Consider the following 27,106-nt stretch of genomic DNA (forward strand, 5'->3'; position numbering starts at 1 on the left):
ATCTCACTTTGGGGTGGAAGGACATATTTTGAGCATACCTACAAATGTATTCTTTATTCCAAAACACCGAGAAGCTTTTGATCTAACTGTTTGTAACTCGGTTATTTTGTGATTCAACCTGGGTGGGCTCTTTTGAGTCCACACTCTACCCTGCCTGGATACTTTCTTTTGAAATTCTGCCCCACAAAAACAAAGGGCTGCTGGGTAAGGAGCACCCCGGACTGAGACATAAATCCTTCTTAGGGTTAGTAGACCCTGAAGAAATGGGTGTTCTTTTCAGCCTCAGTAAGGGAAACTTGGGCCCTGTCACGTAGAAGGTTCCCTTCATAGTACAGAATCCGCTTAGTGACGCTTTGGTAACAAAGGAATCTTGTCATAAAGGGCGGGGCAGGGTAGGCACAGTTGCCAAGGCTCCCTGAGGTCAGGAGCCTCTCCTCCAGTTTATCTCCCGCGTTCTGCAGCACTGTGGATCGCCTCCATACTGCATGTCATGTCCTTACCACATGTCATGACTCCACTGGGCTTCTGCTTCTGCGCCCCAAGTCTTATCCTCACCGGACAGGTTTTGCTGGTGGTGACCCAGGCCGAACCCATTGCGGAGTGGGTCCATAAGCCAGTTCGGTTGACTTCAGAGCCCTGGGGGCCGACCAAGCTCCGGTCTTGGCACCCTTCTGATCATCGGCCCAAATCCCCGAAAGCTCATACATCCCAGGCAGGTGCAGGGGACTTAAATTACCTGGGGTCCTCTGCTCCCTCCCAAATGTTCTCCCCACCCCGGAAGTTGAAGGACAGTTTTCTTTCATTCCAAGAGAAGGATACCTCTGCGCAGCCGCACCCAGAGTCAGATCAGTTCACTGTTCCACATCAGCGTCTGACCAACAAAATGACTCCACCCAGGAAGCTGCCAGGGAACATTTTAAAACTAAATGGGGATCAAAATCAGCCTCCACAATTTAAAAGTATTTCCAGTGTGGATCAGGCTGCAGATAACCAGTTATATGACATACTTGTTCCACCACTAGACAGCAAGAGTTCGGGAGTAACAAAGTTCATAGTTTCACTCCAGGACTTGAAGAAAGATCTAGCTCAGCACAAGAAACTTTCTAAGGTGGTTGTTGGAACTACAAACCAACTTGTAAAACCTCAACTGCAGAACAAAACTGTGGAGGATGATTATGGGGACCCAAGTATGACTGAAGCCAATTCGGACAGCTTACCTGTGCAATCCCAGGAAAACAGAAAGGAGCCTCCAGAGCCTTCTGAGCAGGTTGAACCTCCTGAATACCAACTGGAGGCACAAAACCAAGATTCAGAGAATCTGGGTGTGGTTCAAGAAGGTCCAAATCGTCTCCCACTGCTCCCTGAGGAAAATGAACCTCAGAAGGAAGAACCAGTTCCTCAGTTCGTTTCTGAGATTGCAGCATTAGAGCCACCTGAAATAAATGGTCCGTCTCTGGATAGAAATAAAGCTCAGCATTCAAACTTGCCAAATGTCACAGTGAAGCCTGAAGATCTGGAGATTACAGTGTCAGAGGCAGATAAGGAGACTCAACAAACTTTGAGCCAGCAGCAGGTCCCGGGCCATCTTCCAGAAAGTCCTGAGTTGGTAGAATCTTCATTAACCCAACAAGAGGCCCCCGTCCAGCTTTCAGAGGATCTTGAGGAGGTAGCACCTTCGCTAATCCAACAGGAGGTCGCAGCTCCAAATCCGGAGCTCTCTCAGGAGTTAGAACCTTCATTATCCCAACAGGAGTCCTTAGCTCCAATTCCAGAGCTCTCTGAGTTTTTGGAGCCGTCATCAACCCAAGAAGAGGCCCTAGATGAGATTTTAGAGCTTCCTGAAAACCTTGAAACTTCTGATAGCCAGATAGAAGTTCCAGCTCTTCCTACAAAGCCCTATGAAGAAGTAAATCCTCCGGTTGAGCAAGAGGCTCCAGTTCCAACTCCAGAATCCTCTATGGAGAGTGTAGTTGGAGCTCCAGCAGCAACAGTTCCACATCCCAGTCAGAATCAAGTTCACCATTATACTTTGCACAGGACTACAGTCAAACCTGTAGATGTAACAGTTACAATAACTTCTCGGCCTTTTAAGGAGGTTGGAATGTCTCCAGTTCAGGAGGAGATTCCAACTCAAACTCCAGGTCCTCTTGTACAAGCTGAACATTTTCCTAACTTGGAGCAGCAGCCAGCTGAACTTTCTGAATCTCCAGAGGAGGTTGATTCATCTGAAAGTGGTCTGGAAGACCAAATTCAGCCACCAGAGGAAGCTGAGGAAGAAGAGGAGGAGCCTTCTCCAATCCAGCAGGAAGTCCAATCAGAGCATCCAGGCCCTCTTCTGGAGGATGAGTCTTTTCCTATAGAACTAGAGCAGCCAGCTCAACTTTCTGAGTTTCTTGAGGAGGAAGGATTGGGTTCTGGAAACCATCCAGAAGCCTTCATTGCACCTGCAGAGCTCCCTGAGGAAGCCAAGCCTCCAATCAAGCTACCGGCTCCACTGCAAGCTCCAGAGTCCACTGTAGGAAATGTGGATGAAATTCCACCAGTTCACCAAGTGGCAGTCCAGCCAACTCAGAGTGAAGAGCACCATTATCAGTTGCCAAATGTTACAGTTAGACCTGTGGATGTGACACTTACCATAACTTCAGAGCCTACCAAGGAGATGGAATCTTCTCTGACCCAGCAGGAGTCCCCAGTGCATCCTCTAGAGAATGCTGAAGAGACAGAACCTTTTCTCAGTGAGCAGCCACAGCCGGCTCAGGCCTCTGAGCTGGAAATTCCGACTCAATCCTCAGAACATGCTCTAATCCAACAAGAACAAGCAACTCAGTCTTCAGAACATCATGAAGTGACAGTTTCACCCTTGACTCACCATTCAAGCTTATCCACTACAACTGTTAATCCCCCAGATGTGCTACTTACCATAACACAAGAACCCACAGCAGAGGTGGTACCTCCCCCAGTACATCATGAGACTATAGCTAAACCATTTACAGTCCCAGAAAAGGATGTAGACACTTCTACAGCCCAGTATACCAATCCAACTATAACTCCAGAGGCTTCTGATGGGGTTGAACTCTTGTCAAATCAACATGAGGCTTCAGTTCAATCGCTAGAACCTGTTCAGTATGAAAAGCCTCCTCTAAGCCAGCAGGAGGACACAGATGAGGAGTCAGAGCTCCAAGAGGAAACTGAACCTTCTTCAGCCCAGCAGGAGACCTCAGTGCAACCTCTAGACCTCCCTCATGAAACAGTAGTTCAACCTCTAGCACACCATGAGGCAACAGGTTCTAATCTGGTTCATAGTCAAGTTCATCCTCTAGCATCGTACAATGCCACAGCTAAGCCTCCAGAGTTGATTAATGAGGTTGAAACTTCAAGCCAACAGGGGTTTGAACCTTCAAAAGAACAACAAGAAGTTACAACTCAGCATCCACCCACCCCTGAAAATCAGCATTCTCCAGGGGTCCCAACCCAGCCTGAAGAGTTTCTTGGGGAAGTTTCTTCAGGTCAGCAGGGGAACTTGTCTCCACCCCTAAAGCACCCTTTGGATACAGAATTTTTACCATATCAGCAAGAACTCCCAGATCAGTCTCTAGAACCACCTAAAGAGGACTTCTTTCTTTCTCCAGTGGGAGATACCCTGTTCTTTTCACCTGAAGATCTAGAAGCAATATTCAGATATGAGCATTCAATGTTGCGTAAAACCACAGTTAAACATCCAAACCAAGCACATACCAGAGCTCCAGAGTCTTCTATGGGAGTTAAATCTCTTCAAGTTCAGGAGGAGGACCTAGTTCAGCCTATAGTTCCCACTGAACAAGTTGAATTTTCACAAGTCCAATTTGACTCCCCTTCCCATACACCAGGATTCCCTGAAACGGAATTTTCTCCACAAGAGGCCATAGCTCAGAAAACAGACCTCCACAAAGAAGTCTATCCTTTCCCAACTCAACGGGAAGGCCCATATCTACCTCCAGATTCCACTATGGGTGCAGAACTTTCTCCAGCTCAGCATATGACCCGCTCTCAACTTGCAGACCTCTCTGAGAATGTGGAACCATCTCCAGTGCTGCAGCCCACCCTCACACAGGCTCCAGAACCCCCTAAGGAGATAGACCGTTCTCCAACCCAGCAAGCAGTCCCACACCAGCTTCCAGATTCAATGAACAATATTGTAACTCACCTTCCAACACATCAGATGATAGTCCCAACACCAGGTCAGATTCAAGCTGAGTATCCAACACCATCCTCTATCTCCTTTCACCCTTTGGACCTGGAACTTCACCCCATAACTTCACCACATACTACAGAGGCAGACCACACTACAGTACAAAAAAGTACTACACCTCAGGTGACATTTCTACATCAGACTCAGCATCTAAACCCAACTGAAGTGACGGTTCAACCTTTGGATTTGGGACTTACCATAACTCCACAACCGACTCCCGAGGAACTTTCTCAAACTATGCCAGAGAGCACAACTCATCTTACAGAGCCACTTGTGTCTCCAGTCCCAATATATCAAGAGGTGACAGTTCCAACACCAGGTCCACCTACAGAAGTTTTAGCTCCAGCCCCAATATACCAAGAGGTGGCAATTCCAACACTAGGTCAGGATCAAGCTGATACAACAACACATGTTGTCTCATTTCATTCTTTGGACTTGGGACTCACCATAACTTCAGAAACTACCAGAGAGCCTCAACCTCCTACAATCCCACAGGAGACTATAGTTCTTCCTCCAAAGCCCCCTCATATTCAACCTTTGGATCTGGAACTTACTAACTCATCAACCAACTCCTGAGGAACTTTCTCAAACTACACCAGAGAGTACAACTCATCTTACAGAACCACTTACAGAAGTTTTAGCTCCAGTCCCCAATATATCAGGAGGTAACATTTCCAACACCAGGTCATGAACAAGCTGAGTATACAACAACACATGTTGTCTCACTTCATCTTCAGAGACTACTAGAGAGATTTACCATTCTACAATCCGAAAGGAAACTATAGTTCTTCCTCCAAAGCCCCAGATGACACTTCCACAACACGTTCCTATTCAGCATCTAAACCCAAGTGAAGTCACAGTTCAGCCTATGGATATGGAACTTACCGTAACTACACAACCTACTCCTGAGAAAGAACTTCCTCAGATTGTGCCAGAGACCACAATTGTGCCAGCCCAGGTTACAGAACCACCTAGAGAGGTTGTACCTCCAGCCCCATTATATCAGGAGGTGACAGTTCCAACACCAGGTCAGGCTCAAGCTGAGTATACGACAGGGACTGTTGTTTCCTTTCATCCTTTGGACCTAGAACTCACCATGACTTCAGAACCCACTAGAGAGACTCAGCCCCATACAATCTCAAGGGAGACTATAGTTCTTCCTCCAAAGCCCCCTCAGATGACACTTCCACAGCAGGTTCCTATTCAGCATCTAAGCCCAAGTGAAGTCACAGTTCAACCTTTGGATCTGGAACTTACCACAACTACACAATCTACTCCTGAGAAAGAACTTCCTCAAATTGTGCCAGAGACCACAATTGTGCCAGCCCAGGTTACAGAACCACCTAGAGAGGTTGTGCCTCCAGCCCCATTATATCAGGAGGTGACAGTTCCAACACCAGGTCAGGCTCAAGCTGAGTATACGACAGCACATGTTGTCTCATTCCATCCTTTGGACTTGGGACTCACCACAACTTCAGAAACTACCAAAGAGCCTCAACCTCCTACAATCCCACAGGAGATTATAGTTCCTCCTCCAAATCCCCCTCAGATGACACTTCCACAGCAGGTTCCTATTCAGCATCTAAGCCCAAGTGAAGTTACAGTTCAACCTATGGATCTGGAACTTACCATAACTCATCAACCAACTCCTGAGGAACTTTCTCAAACTACACCAGAGAGTACAACTCATCTTACAGAACCACTTACAGAAGTTGTAGCTCCAGTCCCATTATATCAAGAGGTGGCAGTTCCAACGGTAGGTCAGGATCAAGCTGATACAACACATGTTGTCTCATTTCATCCTTTGGACTTGGGACTCACCACAACTTCAGAACCTACCAGAGAGCCTCAACCTCCTGCAACCCCACAGGAAACTGCATTTTCTCCTCCTCAGTACCATCAGTTGACACTTCCAGAAGAAGTTCATATTCAACACCCAAATCTAACTGAAGTTACAATTCAACCTTTGGATCTGGAAGTTACAGTAACTCCAAGTTCCCATCTGGATGTTGAACCTTCTCCAAGCACACAGGAGATCCTTCCTGAGCCTGAACAGCCACATGAGGTGGTTGCGGCTCAAGCTCCAGTGTTTTATGAAATACCAATTCAGGATCAAACTCAGCATCCACTTGTTTCTGAAGTCACAGTTCAACAAATAGAATTAGAGCATAACCTAATTACAATATCCAAATTAGAGACTGAACTTTTTGCAGTCCCATATAATATTACAGCTCTTCCTCTAACACACCAAGAAGTGACCTTTCAACCTGAAGACCAGGTTCATGCTCAGCATGTAAACCCAACTCAAGTTACAATTCATCCCTCACACCCAGAATTTTCCATAACTCCACGACCTGCTACAATGGTTAAGCGTTCAGCACCAGTTCAGCCTACAGAGTCACCTAAGGCAACTGTAACTCAATCTTCAGCACATTTTGATGCAACAGTTCTAGCAACAGTTCATGATCAATCTCAGCATCCAAACTTAGAGACCTTACATTCTGAAATCTCAGTAATTACTCAACCAGAATCTTCACATTTCACCATCCCAGCAATTACTCATCCAGAAACTACACACTCCATAGTCCTAACAACTACTCATCTAGAGACTACACAACCTACAGTCCCAAAAGCTACATCCCCTCCTCCAACACAACATGAGGGGACCCTTCCACCTCCAAACCAGGTTCAGACTCTACAGTCAAATCCAACTGAAGTCACTACTCAGTCTTCTCAAACAGAATTTTCCACAGCTCTACAATCTGTTAGCTTGGTAAGCCCTTCTCCACCTATGAGTCATATCACAACTCAGTCTACAGTTCTAACATCAGTTCAAGATCAAGGTCAGCATCCAACTACAGCTCCTCCTCCAACATATCCTATCGTGGCATTTCCATCTACAGAACAGGTTCAGACTCAGCAAATCCCAAGTGAAGCCACACTTCAACCTATGGATATGGAATTTCCCATAACTCCATATGCTACAACTTTTAGTACAGAAAGAGAGTTTCTTGTTCAAATGAAACCAAATTCATCCATGACCACCAACATATGTGACTTCTGCTTGTGTGAAAATGAGACACTATTGTGTAGTCATCTCAGCCCAAAGCGGAGACTCCACCAAGTGCCTGTGCCAAGGCCCGAAATCCACAAACACCCTTAACTTTTTTGTAAGAATAACCTTTACTTATTTCTATTTTACATTCTACTTGACATGGCAGCCTTTTCCTCAAAGCCCTACTGGACTTCCTTGTTACCCCAACCAACACTGGCTGACTTTCTGCTTTGACCTTTGCTTGTGAATTCTTCCTTATCCTTCTTCTTACTGCAGTGCCCTGTCTCCAATTAGCTCCATTAGATCATGGCTCAACTTTGGCTCTTCCATTTTCACTCCAGCCTCTCTATAACTCATCTCATTGGTGAGAATGCACCGAAGAGGTCAGAGAAGATTCCAGAACTGGACTCCTGGGGTTTGACCCCAGGTCTTTCATGTGGTAGTTCTGCTTAGCTGTGATGAAACTCCCTCATTTAAATGGGGAGTATAATAGCTACTATTTCATAGGATTGCTGCGAGGTTCAGTTGACTACATGGAATACTTATCCAGTTCTTAGCATACATGAATGTTAGCTATTAAGACTACACAATCTCTCAGAGCTCATCTTTGTTCTAGGACATATAACCTTTTGTGCATTTTGGGGGTTAAAAACTGTGAGAACCACATATGTATGGTGTTGTCTCTAGAACATGAAAATGATACATCGGGGAAAAGGGAGCATTAAACTTTTACCTGTTTCTCAAAGGATGTCTATTGTTGAATAGAGGAAAATAAGAGAGTACAGCCTAGGCAAAGGCATGGCTATAAGAATAATGGGGATTTAGAATAGGCAGATTAAAAACGAGTAAAGATACTGTGTAAGATCTGGACTATCAGCTGTAGGATTTAGAAAGTGACACGGGAAGACATGGAAACCCATTAGACGTTTCCAGGAAAGAGAGAAAAATTAATAAGACAGGAGAAATTTTTTATAATAAACTCTCCACTGTGGTGGCCCATGAGAAAGAGAAGACAGGATTTAGTGACTGGTTAAATTTAGAGTTGGGCTGTAGAGTGTACAGCAAAGAGGAAAGTGGAATGTGCACCCACAGATTTGAAATTCACGTTTCGAGGAAATGTCTCACTGCTTGCACCAATGGCCCTTGGAAACTGACAGATGTGGGAATTAGGAGATTGGTGGTTTCCTCCATTCTGCATTGAACACCTCCACGAGGGTGCAATGAGTTTACTGCTTCTGCTTATTCTTTTCCTATTTATTCAAGTATATAAACTGTTTCTTCACAGGAATTTCCAAGGAAATTCTATTTCTTACATTGAAAAACATGTATGGAAAGCATACCGTTGGACTGAGACACTGTGAGTATATTTTTTATAAATATAAACACAAAAATAACAACGACAAAAGCACTATACTTTTTTGTAAGATCCCTCTTGGTCCAGATTTTGTGGTAAATACCTCTGAGAACAGGTATTTCCTCTTCACAGCCCAAATCAACCTATATTGACTAAATTTCCCTGGTCAATTTTGTGGGGACTGGGGTGTATGTAGCTCGGGGGAGAATAGTTGCCTAGCACGCATGAGGCCATAGGTTTAAACACCATCAGTTCGGCCCACACTTGTCTTACATTTTCTCTTGTATGCATTTCTGCGAGCACACAAAGCAGGGCGTGCCTGTGGAGGCCAGAGGACAGCGTGCAGAGCTTGCTCTTCTCCTTCCACCAGGTGGGGCCACGAGACTGAACCAGGTTTTCATCTTGGCAGCAGGTTCCCTTTCCCTTGGGCTCATTTTGGTGTCTAGGTTTTAAAATTAAATTTTATGGACTTCCTCTGAAAAAATTACAATTTAAATTTGTCTCCCGTATAGATGTTGTCTATGATAACATTTTTTGGTTGTTTTTGTTTTTAAGACAGAGTCTCTATGTGACCTTGGCTGGCCTGAGATTCACTAAGTAGACCAGGCTGGCCTCAAACTCAAAGAGATCTGCCTGCCTCTCCTTCTTAAGTGCTAGATTAAAGATGTGTGCCACCACACCTAGCCTACAATTGCATTCTTAGTATATAAGTTATATTAATGAACTAACATTAATTATATAAAACTATAATAAATATATAAATTAAATATCAGGTATAGTGAAACCTTCCCTGTGCTTTAATTTTTCATCTCTGAGGTAATGTATTAGTTTTGTTTTGCTGTGATGAAGACCATGAACAAAAGCACCTGAGAGAGGAAAGAGTTTATTTTATCTTACACATCAGTAATTAATAAAGAAAATGCCCCAATCCCACAGTGCAGACATTCTCTCAATTGAAATCCCTCTTCACAGATGACCCTAGTCTATGTCAAACTGAAAAAAAGCTGATGAGGACAGGTAGCCATTACTGTGAATTTGGTATATATCTTTCCAGACATATTCAGAAAAATAAATTTGATATCTATTTATCATTTTTACATAAATAAGAACATCCTTCAATTTGGTGTTTTCACTTCAGGATATGTAAAATTTCTTTTTAACACAGCTATTCTATTTATTTCATGCATAGTATTTCATAGTATGTACACATCAGTGAGAATTTAATATTGCCTACTGATGTTTGAAGAATATGTTTTTCTGTTATATGTATGGCTGTAATAAACATCCTATATACTTCTTTCTGAACATGTACAAGTAAACTAAATACCTAGAAATGAATTCTCTAGGGTGGAGACCATTGTATAGATGAAATTTTAATTGCCCTGAAAATAAATGGTACCAATTTATACTCTCAGCAATAGCATATGACAGCACGTATTTCTCCATTCCATTTCACCACTGGATGTTGTCCATCTGTATGATGATTTTTGATCCAGATAACCTTTTAATCTTCCAGAATTCTCAGTGAAAATCTCCTGACTGAGTTACATAAGGATACATTTGAAGGCCTGCTGTCCCTCCAGGTTTTGTAAGTTAGTTAAGCATATCTATTTGTAAATTATGGGTTATCTATTGATTAACAAGGGATTTGAACTAGATAGATACTAACATCTCTTCAAGCAATAAAATTGTGCAATTATTGACTGTGTTTGACAGTGTTTGCTTATAATCCCAGGACTGAGGAGGTAGAAAATAGGAGGATTGCTCAAAGTTGGAGATCTTCATGGTCTACATAGTGGGTTTCACACCAGTTCCAGGGCTGCTTGGCAAGACCCTGGCTCTAAAGGCAAAAACATAATAAAACAGAATCTGCAGTTATGCCAGTCAGGGGTTGGGGGGAGGGCTCAGCCCATCTCTAACATGAAAATGCCTTCTATCCATTTTAAATTTCTTAAATCATATAGACGAGCTTCAGGTAGAAGAACTCCATTTGCAGGGGGAAATGTTAGTAAGGTCTAACTAACTAATTAACTAACAGTAATTACTGAGCAATCACTGGACCTCACACGACCCCTGTTTCCTAAGGCATATGCTTATATTTGGATCTAGTCTGTCATACCTCGATCAAGTCTGATCCATGTCCTCATTTACTATAGGAGTGCTTTGACACTTTAGAGGACTTGTGCCGGTGCCTTTTTTTGTTGATGTGACAGGGTGCCTGATGAGAACAACTTGGAGGAGGCAGGATTCATTTTGGCCCTTCAGTTCAGAGGTTTTTGGTTTATGGTAGCTGGCTCCATTGTTTCTGGGCCTGTGGTGAGGCAAAGCATGATTATGGAAGGCTATGGTAGGACAAAGCTTCAGAAAGAGTGAAAGAAGAAATTCCCAGTAATAAGACATGTTTCCTCCAATTAGACCCCGCCTCCTCATAGCACATTCAGATAGGGACTCATCAGTGAGTTAATCTGTATATGACCTAGTGCCTATCAACAAATAGACCCCCAGCTGAAAACTAAACCTTCAATATATGTTCCTTTTCTTATTTTTTGGAGGGGAGGGGTGACTTCGTATCCAAACAACTAACAAGGCTAAAAAAGAAAAATGAGAACCAATAAAGAATGTGCAACAGAGACATGTGTGACCTGCAAAGTCTAAAATATTTGCTGGTCTAACCTTTACAAGAAAGATGACATGGTAGCATAGAAGGAATTAATACTAGCTCCAAGCTGTTACATCTAAGAGAAGAAAAGAGCCATCTGCATTAATTTCAAGGTCATTAGACCAGAGTGTTCTGGGAGTTGTTGCTGGAGGGCTTCTCTCCAGGTTCCCCAAGCCCCGCAGTCCCACAATCCACTTATAAAATAATCACTCAGACGCTTATATCACTTATATCACTCTTGGTCAACATATAATAGGATTGTACCACAGGACTGGCGGGACCTTGCAGGGGGTTTTGTTTTGTTTGTTGGTTGGTTGTTGTTGTTGGTTAGTTGATGGGGTTTTCGGGGTGCTTTTGGTGTTTTTTGTTTTTTTGGGATTTTGGGGGTTTTTTTTTGTTTGTTTGTTTGTTTGTTTTGTTTTGTTTTGTTTTCCAGGATGGGGTTTCTCCATGTAGCCTTGGCTGTCCTGGAACTCACTCTGTAGACCAGGCTGGCCTTGAACTCACAGAGATCCACTTGTCTCTGCCTCCTGAATGTTGGGATTAAAGGCATGGGCCACTACCTCCAGGCAACCAAGAGTGTTTTAAAAATTTGTGTGTTTTGTTTTTGTTTTTTCCTTTTTGAAGCATGGCCTAATATAAGCCCAGACTGGCCTTGAATTCTCTAAAAAGCAAGGGTTGGCCTTGAACACCTGATTCTTTTGACTCTACCTCCCAAGTGCTAGGATTTCCAGCATCTACCACCACATAGTTTATGCAGTCTTGGGAACCAAACCCAAGGCTTCCTGTCTGTTGGGAAAACACTCTACCAACTGTGCTTTATCACTTTTGTTTTTTCTGAGCCTGGGTCTTACTATGTGGTCTAGGCTGACCTTGAATTTACCCCAATCTCCCTACCTTAGTCTTCCAACCCAAATGCTGGAATTACAGGCTTGTGCCTACATACCCAACTTGTTCTTACAATTAATCTGAGTTAAATTTAACATTGCAGAATTAGGTAATTAGCTAAACATAAAAATACATAGATGATATCATCAACATGATAAACCTGTTAGGAGAACATACTACTATTAAGGCTTCCAATGTAAGAATTTTTATGCCCATGTCAGAAATAGATGCTTGAAATGATGCTTTAGAGGTATTCCTAGTTAGTTCCAGGCCAACCAGGACTACACAATGAAACCCAGACTAAAAAAATAAAGGTATATATAGAAAAGTTTGTTGTAAGTGAATATACCAGAAATTCTCCTACCATTCACTAACAAAACAATAAAAATTTCAACAATCTTGTTGTCAAGGAAGGAGTACTTGCCACAATAATTCTGCTTATTTAGAGATAAGAATGCCAGGCGGTGGTGGCGCATGCCTTTAATCCCAGCACTCAGGAAGCAGAGGCAGGAGGATCTCTGTGAGTTCAAGGCCAGCCTGGTCTACAAAGCTGGTGTCCTGGAACTCACTCTGTAGACTAGGCTGGCCTCACACTCACAGAGATCCACCTGCCTCTGCCTTCTGAGTGCTGGGATTAAAGGTGTGCACCACCAATGCCCTGCCAGTTTAAAATATTTTTTTAATTGCAAGACATTCTAAAAATTAACTTGAACATATATGACACACAAGAGAAGACTTGAGTTTGTTTGTTTGTTTGTTTGTTTGTTTGTTTGTTTGTTCCTTGAAACAACTAGTGTAGTTTTTTTCCTTTAGTGTTTTGAAATAGTCTCACTCTGTAGCGCTGGCTGTCCTGGGACTCACAATGTAGTTCAGGCTGCCCTTGAACTCAGAAATCACCCTGCCTCTGCCTCCAGAGTGCTGAGATTGAAGGCACACACCACCATGTCTGGCAACTAAAGAGCAATTGAGCATTGGGTGTCATTAGGAATCATCGGCCTCTTTTTAAAAACATTACATTTTTGGGGTGTGTGTGTGTGTGTGTGTGTGTGTGTGTGTGTGTTCGTGCCAGAGACAAGCATGGAGATCAGATGACAACTTGCAGAATGTGGTTCTGTCTTTCCACCATGGGGGTCTGAGGAGGTGGAGCTCAGGTCATTAATCTTGGCCATAGCTATCCGTACACATTAAGACATCTCACCAGCCCCAGACAGGTCTCTTAGGGGAGACTATGCTAGGCACTAAAAACAAGAGTGAAGACAAAAGTAAAAACATGAGTTAGAGGAATGCCTATGAGCACCTGTACAGCCAGACCTTCTGGGGATTTGAGTGCCAAGCCAAGGTATCATGATGAGGACCACTGGACTGTAGCAATGCTCTCAGACAGACATCCAGGAGCCTCGCAACAGCACCTGAGGGGCTGGCATCACTTCTCAGTGCACAATTACTGGATCAGCAAGCCTAAAGGACAGCTGAGAACCTGCATCTTCAGAGGTCCCAGGCACCAGGTATATGCCAGTAGTTCCAGGACTCAGGAGGCTGAGGTGGGAAATCTGGGGGTGTGAGGTCAGCCTACTTGGGAAGACCCTGTTTCAAACATAAAAAGCCATATAATCTCTCAAAATGACTAACTCAAAACTCTATCAAGATCCATAGTTTTATTGTATATATGTGTGTGTATGTATATATATATATATATATATACCATAAAGGGTGAGATGGCTAGACAAAGTAAGTGACTCTAAACTATTCAATCCACAGGTTAGAGTTTAGACAAGAACAATGCATTTTCTATTACCAATTCTAAATTCTACTAGTCATACTAACTAGATATCTACTGGCTAAGCAAAGCAATATTTCTCTTTATGTTTCCTAGGGATGTATCTTGCAATAAAATACGTTATATTGAAAGAAGGACATTTGAATCATTACCTTTTGTGAAGTATATGTAAGTTACAAATATAACCCCTTCATATTTGAATTTTAATCCCCCTTTGTTACTTTTTGATATCTGACTTACAATTTCATTAGTAGGAAATAAGCTAGACTCAAAAAAGACAAATATTGCATTGTGTGTGTTTTGGTGATGGGACAAACCTAGGGTCTTGTTACCTGCTAAGCAAGTGTTGTGCCAGTGAGCTACATTCCTAGATTTCATGTGTGTGTGTTGAAGATAGAAGAAACACTGTGAAGGGTGAGAAGGGATCTAGAAGGATGAAGAACTAAGAGGATAATGGGATAAAGAAAGCTGAAACATCAAGTTTTCTCAAATATGGGCAATCTAGTGCACACGTGCGTGCGTGCGTGCGTGCGTGCGTGCGTGCGTGCGTGCGTGCGTGTGTGTGTGAAACAAGACAGGAAAATAGAACTGTATAGGGAGGGAGAAAACCAGCAGAGTGGGGTGGAGAGTAGTAGGTCAGATAAGAGCAAAGTACAATGAGGTAGAGATATGTATATGAAATTGTCAGGATGAAATCTACTATTTAGTATAATAACAAAAACTTTAGTGCAAGTAAAAAGTCATAAAAAGTCTATGCCAAATCCTCTTAGTCTGTAATAAAGACAAATATGAGAATTCTGCTGAGTCAGAGTGCATAGCGACAGCACCAGTTCTCACTCACTGCAAAGGTCAGCCTTGGCAATTGTGGAAAAGCTACTGCCATCGCGAGAATGGCAGACACCAGGGTTGTTCCGCAATATCCTCCAGTCTATAGGACAAATCTACACAACAGAGTCGTCCAACCCAAAATGTCAGAGGTGCTAAAAACCCTCTCTTAGAAGGAAAGATCATTGAAAAGAATGTTGAGCATTTACTGTGACTAATGTATTACATATATAAATATATAAATTATAAGCCGGTATCATCCTCAGGTTTCTTTTTTTTAAAGATTTATTTATTTTTATTTTATGCACATGTATATCTGTGTGAGGGTGCCAGATCCCCTGGAATAGGAGTTACAGACAGTTGTGAGCCACCATTTGGGTGCTGGGAATCAAACCAGGGTCCTCTGGAAGAGCAGCCAATGCTCTTGACCACTGAGCCATCTCTCCAGGCCCCATCTTCAGATTTCTTTAGCAAATGGAGAAAGAATTGAATTTATGTTTAATTTTACGTAAATTAAAATCACCACAAATGCAAATTTTCTAAAGTATCTTTTCATTGGTTTATGTCCTTTTTTTTTTTTTGTTGTTGTTCATTATTTTAGGAACCTTGGGTGCAATTTACTCATTGAGCTGAGCTTTGGAACATTTCAAGCATGGCATGGAATGCAGTTTTTACAGAAGTTGTAAGTGAAGTAGAAGTTAAGCACATGTAAATACTTATTTGTGTGCTAAAAACCCAATGGAGTATTGATTCACCGAGAGTAAACCCTGTGTGAACTGTGATAGCTTGTCTTAAGGTCCATTGGTTCTTTTCCAATGAGGAAACTAAGGCCCAGGAGACCAGGAGACCTGTGTAAATTACAGGACATGATCTGCTTTCCTAGTCCTGACCTTCAGCACAGACACTACAAGTACTACCACTCAAGTAACACTCACTGGGTATTATCATGGGGTCCTAGGGCTGTGGCTCTGATGTGTGATGCTTTTGGAAACCCACTTGTGATTCCCTCTCCCATGCACAGTTCCCAAAGAACAAAGACTAATAACAAGTCCTCCAGGGAGCAAAAGGTGTAGGTGCTTCCTCAGAAATGTAAAGCTGAGAATTCACCCTGTGACTTCTCTCCCCATCATCCAGAACATTATTTTTCAGGAAGTATATGCCTCTGAAATCATGGATTCTCTGTAGGTAAGAGGCACCTTTGCAGCAAGGGATAAGATGTCATCTACATTAAGCTATATGGTTAAAAATATTCATAAAATATGTTGTTCTAGCCTGGTTCTATATAATACTTTTCTTCCTCAAGAAGAAAGTGAATTTTATTAGCTTTTAGCCAAAAATTCATGTTTGTCTGGCATTATGGCATCTGCTTAAATACCAGCAGTTGCACTCAGGAGACAGAGGCAGGAGGATCATAAATTGGAAGCAGTCTTGGACTAATAGTAGACTCTTGTGTCAAAAACAAAACAAAACAAAACAAAAACTCCACTTTGTGTGACATTCAGTGGCCAGGAAGGCATTATAAACTCAAGAGGAAATTTCTGCTTTGAATCTGATTTTGGGTGACTGTCTGGCAGGTCAGAAACCCAGATTCACAGTTGGTTCCCATTGGAGGAAGGGTTGGGATGTGCTAGAGCTGGATGAACTGTTCTGTAGATGCTTTGTGGCAGTCCCTCTCTCCAGCACAGCTTGCTGACTCCTAACTTGGGGAAAGGAACCACAGGGTCTGCTTTTCAGGCAGAGGAGCATGGCTGGTGGGTTAGGAGAGACTCGTGCAGGAGACACTGACTTGTTATCTCTAGTTTGTGTCCATCTTTGCAGAAAGGGAGTCTGTTTCCCGGTGATGAGAAAAGCAGCGCTAACTGGTATTGGACATTGATATTCACATCATGTGGTCTGAATGGAATGGTACCTCTCAGAATTCAGTCACTATCACAGATTGGCCCAGTGAGGTAGGCACAGTATATGCTTGTAGGCCCTCAGATGCTGAGGCAGGAGGATGTCTTGAGCCCAGGAGTTCAAGGCTGACCTAGGCAGGATAGTAAGAACTCATCAAAAAGGAGGAGGAGGAGGAGGAGGAGGAGGAGGAGGAGGAGGAAGAGGAGAAGGAGAAGGAGAAGGAGAAGGAGAAGGAAGAAGAGGAGGAGGAGGAGAAGAGGAAGAAGAAGAAGAAGAAGAAGAAGAAGAAGAAGAAGAAGAAGAAGAAGAAGAAGAAGAAGAAGAAGAAGAAGAAGAAGAAGAAGAAGAAGATTGACAACAATGGACACAACCACCAAGTGTGTGTGTGCTGGGACTCCTTTGTTAGGATCTAACACCCAACTCTTTGTGATACATAGGGCAGTTTTCTTCAGGAAATATTTCCCATGGTAGGACAGATGCTTCTTGCATCTTTCCAAAGGCAAGTTGCCAAGGGGGAGAACAGGAATTCTGTGACATATGCACAATTCCTATAGTGTTTGTAAGTTGAAATTCTGCCTTCCCTGCTTTACAAAAGTCCCAACCGAGGTGGGTTAGAGCTGAATGGAGCCTATGCCCAAAGGTTTCTCATTGCACAGACCCTGCCAAAGTCCTGGTTGGGGCTATTGCAGCTTCTATACTAATAAACTCTGCATGTTATTATTAGAGAGCCTTTCCCATTAGATAATGGTCAGGCCTTTCAAGATCTATATTTGCCCCTGGTTCCAGGTACCTACTTGGATACAGCCTCCATGTTACTGACAAACACTGTCAAAACATGTTAGCAGTACCCTCAGGGTCAGATGCTCTTGAATCCATGTCAAAGACACACCAAAAGTTCATTAGTTAAGTACCATTGTTTTATTGACAATAGGAATCATGTCTCGTTAATATGAAAAATGTTACAAAAAACCAATAGTGGGTGACAATCTGCATGGTAAGTGCACCCCTCCCAACTTGAAAGTGCTTCTCCTTCATTTAGCTGCACAGGTCCTGACCGACTTGTTTTCAAAGTCTTTTAGTGACTTCATTGCTATTAATAATCAGCTTCCTGAAGGATTTCACTGGACAAAAGAGCTACACACTATTCAGACTGAGCACATTCACATGATAGTTTGTCTATGGTCCATCAATACTGTGCCAAGAGCATAACCCTACTGAAGTGTCTACCCACAATTAAGACTACCCACAGGGTAAATAACCATAAATTGACTCATGGAGCCAGGAATACCCCAGTGTTTCCAACTAGCTCCTTAGCATTGGTTTTCTATAGGAAATTATTCATGTCCAAAAGTTTGCTACTGGACCTGGAGAGCTGGCTTAGTGATTAAAAGTACTTGTTGCCTGGCTTTAATTCTCACATGGTGGCTCACAAATGTCTGTAAACTCCAGTTCCAATGCACTCTTCTGGCTTCTGCATGTGGTGCACATACATACATGTAGGCATAATACTCATACATAGAATAATAAATCTAAAAAAATTGAATGTGTTAAAAAAAAAAGTTGCTCCCTTGAGGACATGCTCCTTCCTCCCTCTGGTTTTCACAGTATCCTGGCAGCTGCTTCTCACATTGAGAGGCACAAACATTAAAGATGACAGGAGCAACTCAGGTTTGTCCTTTGGGATGATCAAGACAGGATGTTTAATTTGTAACCTTCCAGCATTTTTGAAAGGGTCACATCCAACACTGTGACACCTTTTTTCTCTCTGTTGCATCCCATTCTTCCCACTGGTGTGGGAAGGCACCTTCTCTTGCAATCCTAGGAATTCTCCCTCTGCCTGTAACAATTCTTTGATACCTACATTTTATGAGATGTTTGTTATGTTCCAAGCACTATATGAAATACTGAAACAAATGAAATAATGCCATGAAGTTCCTACAAAAGTATTGGGCACATAGTACATATTCAAACATGTCACTTTCTTTTCACTTTCCCCAAAACTCTTGCAGTGAAACCATTATTATCCACATTTTGCAATTGATGAAGTTGAAACTGAGAGATGTTGGCTAACTTGTCTATGCTCACATCATTAACAAGTGACGGAACCACTGAGAGACTGTCTTCTGGACAGCTTCACTCAGCTTCTTGTGCATTGTATCTTATCATAAAGTTGACTTCTAACAGGACCTGTGATGGCTTGAAAGAAAGTGGCCCCCAAAGGGAGATGTGGCTTTGTTGGAGTAGGCGTGGTCTTCTTGGAGGAAGTGTGTCACTGTGGAGGTGGGCTTTGAAGTCTCATATATGCTCAAGCCACACCTAGTGAGTTAGTTTACTTCCTGTTGCCTGCATATCAAGACATAGAACTCTCAGCTCCTTCTCCAGCACAATGTCTGCCTATATGCCTCCACGTTTCCCACCATGATGAGAATGGACTAAACCTGAAACTGTAAGCCACCCCATTTTTTTAAATTTTTTTTTCATTTATTTATTTTTTTAAATTACACTCATGATATTCATTACTTACACTCATGATATTAATCACATTTGTGGTATTCATAGATTACATTCACAGTATTCATTCAAATATATATATATATATATATATATATATATATATATATATATATATATATATATATTTTAAATGTTGAATGTCATTTCTTGAAGGGGGTAGAAGGTTAAATACAGGCTTATAGCACAATGGGAGGACCCCGGAGGGCAGAAGTTTGCTACTGATGTTTTACAATCTTGCATCTAAGCTGTTAACGCCCATTATTCAGGATACACAGACAAGGAACTTCCCTTAAGCATTCAGGAAAGTCACCCCATTTAAATGCTTTCCTTTATAAGAGTTATTGTGGTCATGTTGTCTCTTCACAGCAGTAGAAACCCTAACTAAGACCAGACCTATGGAGCAGAGAGCTGCATTTCCCTCTAAGAAATTCATACTCCTAGGCACACTAGTATCTGGTATCCCCAGGGTTCCTGCCACTGGCCCATTGTACATACAAAGTCACTAGTGCTGAGGCACCTGCTCTGGCCATGCCCCTTCTAGATACCTTTGAGTCTTGGACTGTTTGATGAGGAGAATGCTACTAAAAGAACTCAGGTTTCGGGCTGTCTTACATCGTTTCACTAGAAAGTCACAGAGCCAGAGTTTGAACCCAGATCCTACTGGCTCAAGCCACCTTTGCCTGTTCTTCATGGAAGTCTTCCTTATGGCAAGTTTAAGTACAGTGACTCTCAGCACTGTGGTCAAGATACCGGCTCATCATTTTTTATTTCTTGCAATCTACTGATATAACACAGAATTCACACGGGGAGGCATGCTATCAGGCTTATAGGCCTTGTAGATAAAGAAAAGAAAGGATTTCTTCTTTCCTCACATAATTCATGCTCGTTGGAGCAGGATCTGGGTCCCTCTACTTCTTTCTCTGACCATCTTCTAAGGAACCCATTTTCCTACCTGCCTTTGGGACTCTAGTGTGGGTGCTTTGGGGGGCAGCCTTAGTTTCCCCTTCTACCTGTGCAGAACTGCAAGATCAGCCAGGGGTGAACTTCCTCAGGGGTTCTTGGATGGTTTTCTACCTACCTTAAGATACACACATTTGCACGACTTACTTTCCAAATTCCCAGGCAGACCGCTTGTGGTCTTCTGTTTCCAAACTCATACATGAGCATCTCAAAGTTCCTGTGGACATTGTATTCCTCTGCTTTCTTGTCAGTCTTATTAAGCATAGGCTCTTTGTCGTCCCAACTGTCCTCATATAACTGCCTCAGTTAGGACATTTGTCTGCAATCATTTTCCAAAAACATCTTCTGGGGAGTTTCTAGAACTAGAGACTGTCCAGTCAGGTCAGATACAAACAAGTCTAGTCTCACTAGGGGCCACGAATTCCCTAGGGTTGAGGCTTTGTGGGAGCTGCAGCTCCATTCTGCTCCCTCTAATAGTGGGGCTATGGGCTGTTTTTGTTTGTTTGTTTGTTTATTTTATTTTATTTTTTTAATTTAATAAAGTATTGTTTATTTATAAATCAGAATTTCTAACAAGAGATAGATCTTGATATTGTGTTTGGGGGTAGAGAAGGTTTCTTTTTTTAAATTTAATTTTATTTTATTTTACAATACTATTGAGTTCTACATAATAGCCACAGATTCCCTTGTTCTCTCCCTTCCTGCCCCCCTCCCCTTCCCCCCAGCCCACCCCCTATTCCCACCTCCTCCAGATGGGCTGTTTTTTAAGGGTACCACAGAGCTACGGTGAGGAATGACATAGGTCAAGTTAAAATAACACAAATTTTAGCGTTCTTACAGAAATTGAGTTGGTTTTCTTGAATAAATGATTCTGGAGTGTGGTAAGCCTTTGGTTAAATTCCCACAGTTTGATATTTCATTATTTTATGGTGGGATGAACTCTGATGTCCTTACTCGACTATTTTCATTGGCATCAACATGTTGTCATAGTTTTGAATCTATAACATCTCAGGGACAATGGGCTAATTAAATGTTAGTCATGGGAAACAATTAGGGAGAAGGAGTAAAAGGAAAGTATAATTCTTCCAGAAGCATTCACATGAGCACGTGAGGTTTAAACAGTTAACTTCTAAGCCAGTCATGGTGGCGCTCATGGCGGCAATCCCAGCACATGGTAGGTAAAGTTAGGAAGACCAGAGTCACAAGGTCATCCTGAGCTAGATAGTGAGTCGATATTTAATACTATTCAGACATTCTTAAAATTTATATTTCAACTCTTTAGCCTTGACTTATTTAGTTTGCATATGCAGTTGTGTAAGTAGAAGACAGCCGGGTTCAGGAACTGAAATACGGTTGTGAAGTTGTCAGTAGTCCCTTACCTGCTGACTGCCATTTGCACCAACTGGCCAACCCAGAAAACTGTGTTTTTAAAAGTTATCTTGAAAGAGCATGATCAAATGCTGGGTGGTGGCAGAGTACGCCTTTGATCCCAGCACTCGGGAGGCAGAAGCAGACTGATCTCTCTGAGATTGAGGACAGCCTGGTCTACACAGAGAAATCCTGTCTTGAAAACAAACAAACAAACAAACAAACAAAGAACATGATTAAGATAAATTGTATGAGCTAGAGCTGTGGCCATAGCTCAGTAAGAACACGTACACATACCACCTGTGCATGAAGTCCTAGGTTCAATCACCATCACTGTCAAAAAAATAATTTAAAGGAAAAGGCGATGTTAGGCGCGGAGATGGCTCAGCAGATAAGAATTCTTGCTGCACAAGATGGATGACCTAAGTTTGATTCCTGGAACCTGTGGAAGGAGAAGACAGACTGACACATGCACAGGCTTGCTCCATCTGTGCTGATGAAGAACACAAGTGGGAATGTTAGATGGAGGCTTGCTCTGCCGTGAGCCTTCTCTGGCTCTTCTGACAGCCTTCTGTTTCTCCTCCAAAGCCAGGGAGATTGTCCTATTGTTTTTCTTGACTTAGTGAAGTAACTACAAAGTGTTTTATATTTCTAAAAATGGACAAGCACCTTGAATTATGGGGGATATTAAAAACAGCTTTCCCTCACCTTCCTTGCTGGGTGGTAGCAGCGTACATCCTTGATCCCAGCACTCGGGAGGCAGAGGCAGATGGAGATCAGAGTTCGAGGCCAGCCTGGTCTACAGAGCGAGTTCCAGGACAGCCCGGACAACACAGAGAAACCCTGTCTTGAAAAACCGAAAAAGTAAATGTAAACAAATAAATAAATAAATAATCCCCAAAAAAAGCCTTTCCTGCAGGGTAAGGACTTTATTACCATTGTACTTGTTTGTTGTTGGGTTTTTTTGTTTTGTTTTGTTTTGTTTTTAACCTAAAAGCTCTTTGGCAACTTTTTCCTTTGTATCCCCCACCACACACTCTTCTTGTTTTTCTCTTTTTTTTTTCTATACACATGGATGGCTTCCAAGGGAAGAATGCTCATGGATTCTAAGGAGAGTTTATAGCTATTTTTATATCTTATTTATTTATTTATTTATTTATTTATATTTTATTATAGTATTCCATACTAAAGAAATGAATCCAAACTTTTCAAGTAGTTTTAAAATGTTGAAATATTTGTAATGTAAATTCCATTGCATTTTTCAGAATTCTCAGCCGTAACCCTCTGACAGTTGTTGAAGATCCTTACTTTTATAAGTTGCCAGCGTTAAAATATCTGTAAGTATTGTGGCAATCTCACGGTTCCTTAGATGATTTCTGCTCTTCTTTATTTCCATCAGGAGGGTATTTTCCCTTAGTGATGAAAAAAATCACAGTTTTAGTTTTAACTAGATTGTTAAAAAAAAATCATTGACAACAGGATGGAAAACCAGACGAGGTGGTGCCTGCCTTTAGTTCCAACACTTGGAAGGCAGAGGCAGGCAGATCTCTGTGAGTTACAGACCATCCAGGGCTACACTGGAAGATACTGTCTCAAAAAAAATTGAAATAAAGTAGGAGCCCGACAAGATAGTTCAGCAAATCAAGGGGCTTGCCACCAGGGATAAGGACCTGAGTTCAAGAATTAGATATAGTATTTGGCCTTTGACCTCCACATCTGCATTGTGGCACATGTACACACACACACACACACACACACACACACACACACACACACACACGAAAAAAATCAATTTTTTTAAAAAGAAGGAAAAGGGGTTGGAGAGATGGCTCAATGGTTAAGAGGACTTAATGCTTCTAGAGAAGACCCGGGTTCAGTTCTCAGAACATATCAGCTGGCTCACAACCTCCTGGAACTCATTCCAGAGCATCTGTGTTGCCTTCTGGTCTCAACAGGCACCAGAACACACATGCATACACATAAATAATAAGTAAACATTTAAAAAAAAATGAAAAAGAAGGCCTGTGTGGTGGTGCACACCTTTAGTCACAGCACTTGGGAGGCAGAAGCAGGCAGGTTGCTATAAGTTTAAGGCCAGCCTGGTCTATATAGTGAGTTCCAGGCCAGCCAGGGCTACACAAAGAGACTTTGTCTCAAAACTTAAAATACCCAGATTCCTGTATTTTTAATATAAGTAGTGTATACAGGCAGACAGAACTTTAAATAAATAGGAAATAAGTGTTTAGAAAGTAAAGTGAAAAATAAAATATAGAGTGGTGGTTGTAATAGGGCGAATGCAATATCAAAATGAGAAGAAAGATAATGACAGAAAAGACAGGTTCTATTCTATGCCAGGGTCATTAATTTAAACAGTAAACTTGCTTTTTTTTCAATAAGAGCTCTATGAAATAATCTTCTGTGGCAATAAGATTTTACTTTTATTTATGTTTACCTGTATATGTGTATGTCTGTATGCTAATATGCCCACATGTGTGGAAGTATCTGGAGAGGCCAGAAGAGGGCAGTAGATGCTATGAAGTAGGAGTTCCATGTGAGCTGCCCAACATGGGTGCTGGAAACTGAACTCAGGTCCTCTGCAAGAGCAAGCAGTAAATGCTCTTAACCTCTGAGCCATCTCCAACCCCAACAATAAATTCCTGAGCCAGATAGCTTCATAGGAAAGCCAGAGTTTAAGTAACCACATGTGACAAAAATGGTTCCTCATGAAATCTGGCTTTCTCCTTCAGAGACCTGGGAACAACCCAAGTGCCACTGAAGGCGCTTGAGAACATCCTCATGATGACTCTGGAGCTGGAACATCTGTAAGGTTCATTTTCTTGGAATAATTTCACTTAGATGTTAAAATGTTAATTCGTGTGTGTGTGTGTGTGCGTGTGTGTGTGTGTGTGTGTGTGTGTGTGTATGTGTGTGTGTGTGTGTGTGTGTGTGTGTGTGTGTGTGTGTACTACAGCATGAGTACGGAGGTCAGAGGACAGCTTTGTGAGTTGGCTCTCTTCTTACACTGTGGGTTCCAGGGATCAAACTTGTTTATGGGGCAGGGGACTTTCTGCTGAGCCATCTTGCCAGCCCTAGATTTCTTTATGGTTTCTTGTATTTTAAATGTTTTTGAGATTTGCCTTATTTCTTGAGTCTGAGGTATTGAGGTATAATTTTCATGCAATTAATTCAAGTATGTGCTTTATTGAGCTTTCATGGTTAGTTCCATAACCACTATTACATCACGGATACAGACCATTTGTCCCTCCTAAGGGCCCCTCCTGAACCTTTGCACCCCTCCCACCATCAGCCCCTGTGATCCACCAATCTTATTTCTAGCCCTACAATTTTTCCTTCCCCAGCACATCTCATAAATGACATCCCATAGTATGTGGCCTTTTGGATCTGTCTTCTCTCCCTGAGCATGATCTTTAGCGTATCTCACCAGCAGTATGAGAAAGCAATGTCTTGAAGGTGTTCATCTGGACTTGGGATCCTTATCCTTTCGAATTATGCAGGCATGGTCATTGTGATTGATCCCTGATGCCATTTAACTACATCATATGATTAAAATAAACTGTTTTAGATTTGAGATGATTTCTAGTATTTTCTACTCACAACAGGAATAGGGAAAAGTATCCCTAGGTTGGAGGCTTGCCCAGGCCCTTCTTCCTGTTCATGACCAATGGAGTGAGACTTGAGCTGGGAGCTTCTTCCACCCATGTCACCTAGTTCTGTTCCCGTCACCTTTGTTTTAGGCACAAACCCACCCTGACACTCGCCCTTCTTTGAGCACCTCTCCTCCTCCATGATTATTTTCAATTTCAGAGAGCAGCAATTTGCCTTTGAGTCCCCACCCAACTGCCCACGCCACGTGCCTCAAGAACTCCTTCCTCTCCAACCCTGTGGTGGCCTTGGCCTGCCTCTTCTGCACCTCAGTAAGGCTTTTCCAGTAAACCAATGTTCTGTCTTCCTGTTTATAGGATCTTGCCTAAACACATGGTCTGCTGCCTCTGCAAATATAAAGCTGATATTGAGATTGTCTGCAAGACAATCAAACTGCATTGTCATATTGGATGTCTGATAAACACCACATATTGTCGTGAGTCTCTTCCTGATAAATGTTTTAATATTGACATATAATTTTAACTGGTAAATATAATTTTTCTTTTTAAATTATTTTTTATTTTAATTAAAATTAATTAATCACTTCCTTTCCTGCCTTCCTTTCCTGCCTTCTAACCCCTCTCATATCCCCCTGACTCCCTCTCAAACTGACTCTTTTTCCTGATTCTTATTGCTAGATATACAGAGATATAAACACATAAATATATAATATGACTTGCTGAGTCTTGTTGGTGCTGCTGTGTGTATATGATTCGTGGCTGACCACTTTTATTGGATAACCAATTAGGAGGCTCCTCCCTGGGAGAGACTAATTCTCCATCTCTCAGCAGTCATTAACTGCCTGTAATTCTTTGTCTAGGAGAGGGGCCTCATGACATTTTCCCTTTAATATGTCTATTAATGTTTTCCTTGTTCAGGTTTTGTGTAGGTGACAGTATTTTTGAGGTGGTACGGGTGTAACTTTCCTGTCATTCCTAGATGACAAAATCTCAACGGCTGACTTCCTGGTCCTCTGGCTCTTACAATCTGTCCACCACCACACCCCCTTCTGTGGTGGTCCTAAAATTTAATAATTCATTACTTCTATTTCTTCATTCGTAATAGAACTCCCTAAACTTCTGAATTTCTCTCTTGTAAAAATTGGGCTCTCAGATATTATTGCATTATTTAAAAATATGATTGTTCTGTGGGCCAGAGAGAGAGCTCCGAGGATCAAGATGCTTGCCACACACATCTGGTAATCCTTTTTAAAAAAAAAAAAAAAAAGTTAGTTAGTTAGTTAGTTAGTTAGTTAGTTATAAGAGGTTGTCAGACATCACTACAGATGATGTGAGTCACCGTGTGGGTGCTGCGAATTGAACTCAGGACCTTCAAAAGAGCAACCAGTGCTCTTAACCTCTGAACCATCTCTCCAGCCCCACATCTGGTGATCTTAATCAATTTCTGGAACTCCCATAAAGTTTGAAAGAAAGAAAAACTCCACAGAGTTGCCTTCTGACCTCCACACTCAAACCATCATAAATGTATCCATACACATCATGCACATGCAGACACAATATATGTACATACATACACACACATACACACATGAAGCTAGAGAGATAGTTTAGTGGTTTAAAGTACTTGCTGCTCTTGCAGAGGACCAGGTTCAGTTCCCAGTACCCACATGGTAGCTCACAATCATCCATAACTCCAGTTCCAAGGGATCCAATGCCCTCTTATGATCTCTGCAGGCCAGGCACACATGAGGTACACATATGTAAATACAGGCAAAACACTCATACACATAAAATGAGTTCTTTAAAAACATATACTTATTAGCCAGGTGGTGGTGGCTGCAGTGGTGCACGCCTTTAATCCCAGCCCTCAGGAGGGAGAGGCAGGCAGATCTCTGTGAGTCTGAGGCCAGCCTGGTCTACAGAATGAGCTCCACGACAGCCAGGACTACACAGTAAAAC

At 42.1% G+C, this 27,106-nt stretch overlaps 1 protein-coding gene across 1 annotated transcript in view; it reads left to right on the plus strand.

Annotated features, from left to right (window-relative positions):
* Positions 1–27,106, plus strand: part of LOC119086141 (leucine-rich repeat-containing protein 37A2-like) — a 71,110-nt gene that overhangs the window by 32,635 nt on the left and 11,369 nt on the right. The window contains exons 5-11 of the mRNA XM_037200786.1: positions 8,569–8,640; positions 10,154–10,225; positions 14,058–14,129; positions 15,388–15,468; positions 22,790–22,861; positions 24,272–24,346; positions 25,505–25,623. Of these exons, the coding sequence (XP_037056681.1) occupies positions 8,569–8,640; positions 10,154–10,225; positions 14,058–14,129; positions 15,388–15,468; positions 22,790–22,861; positions 24,272–24,346; positions 25,505–25,623 (563 nt within the window). The remainder of the gene's footprint in view (positions 1–8,568; positions 8,641–10,153; positions 10,226–14,057; positions 14,130–15,387; positions 15,469–22,789; positions 22,862–24,271; positions 24,347–25,504; positions 25,624–27,106) is intronic.

The sequence above is a fragment of the Peromyscus leucopus genome, chromosome 8b (genome assembly GCF_004664715.2).
Source record: "Peromyscus leucopus breed LL Stock chromosome 8b, UCI_PerLeu_2.1, whole genome shotgun sequence".
Lineage (NCBI taxonomy): Eukaryota > Metazoa > Chordata > Mammalia > Rodentia > Cricetidae > Peromyscus > Peromyscus leucopus.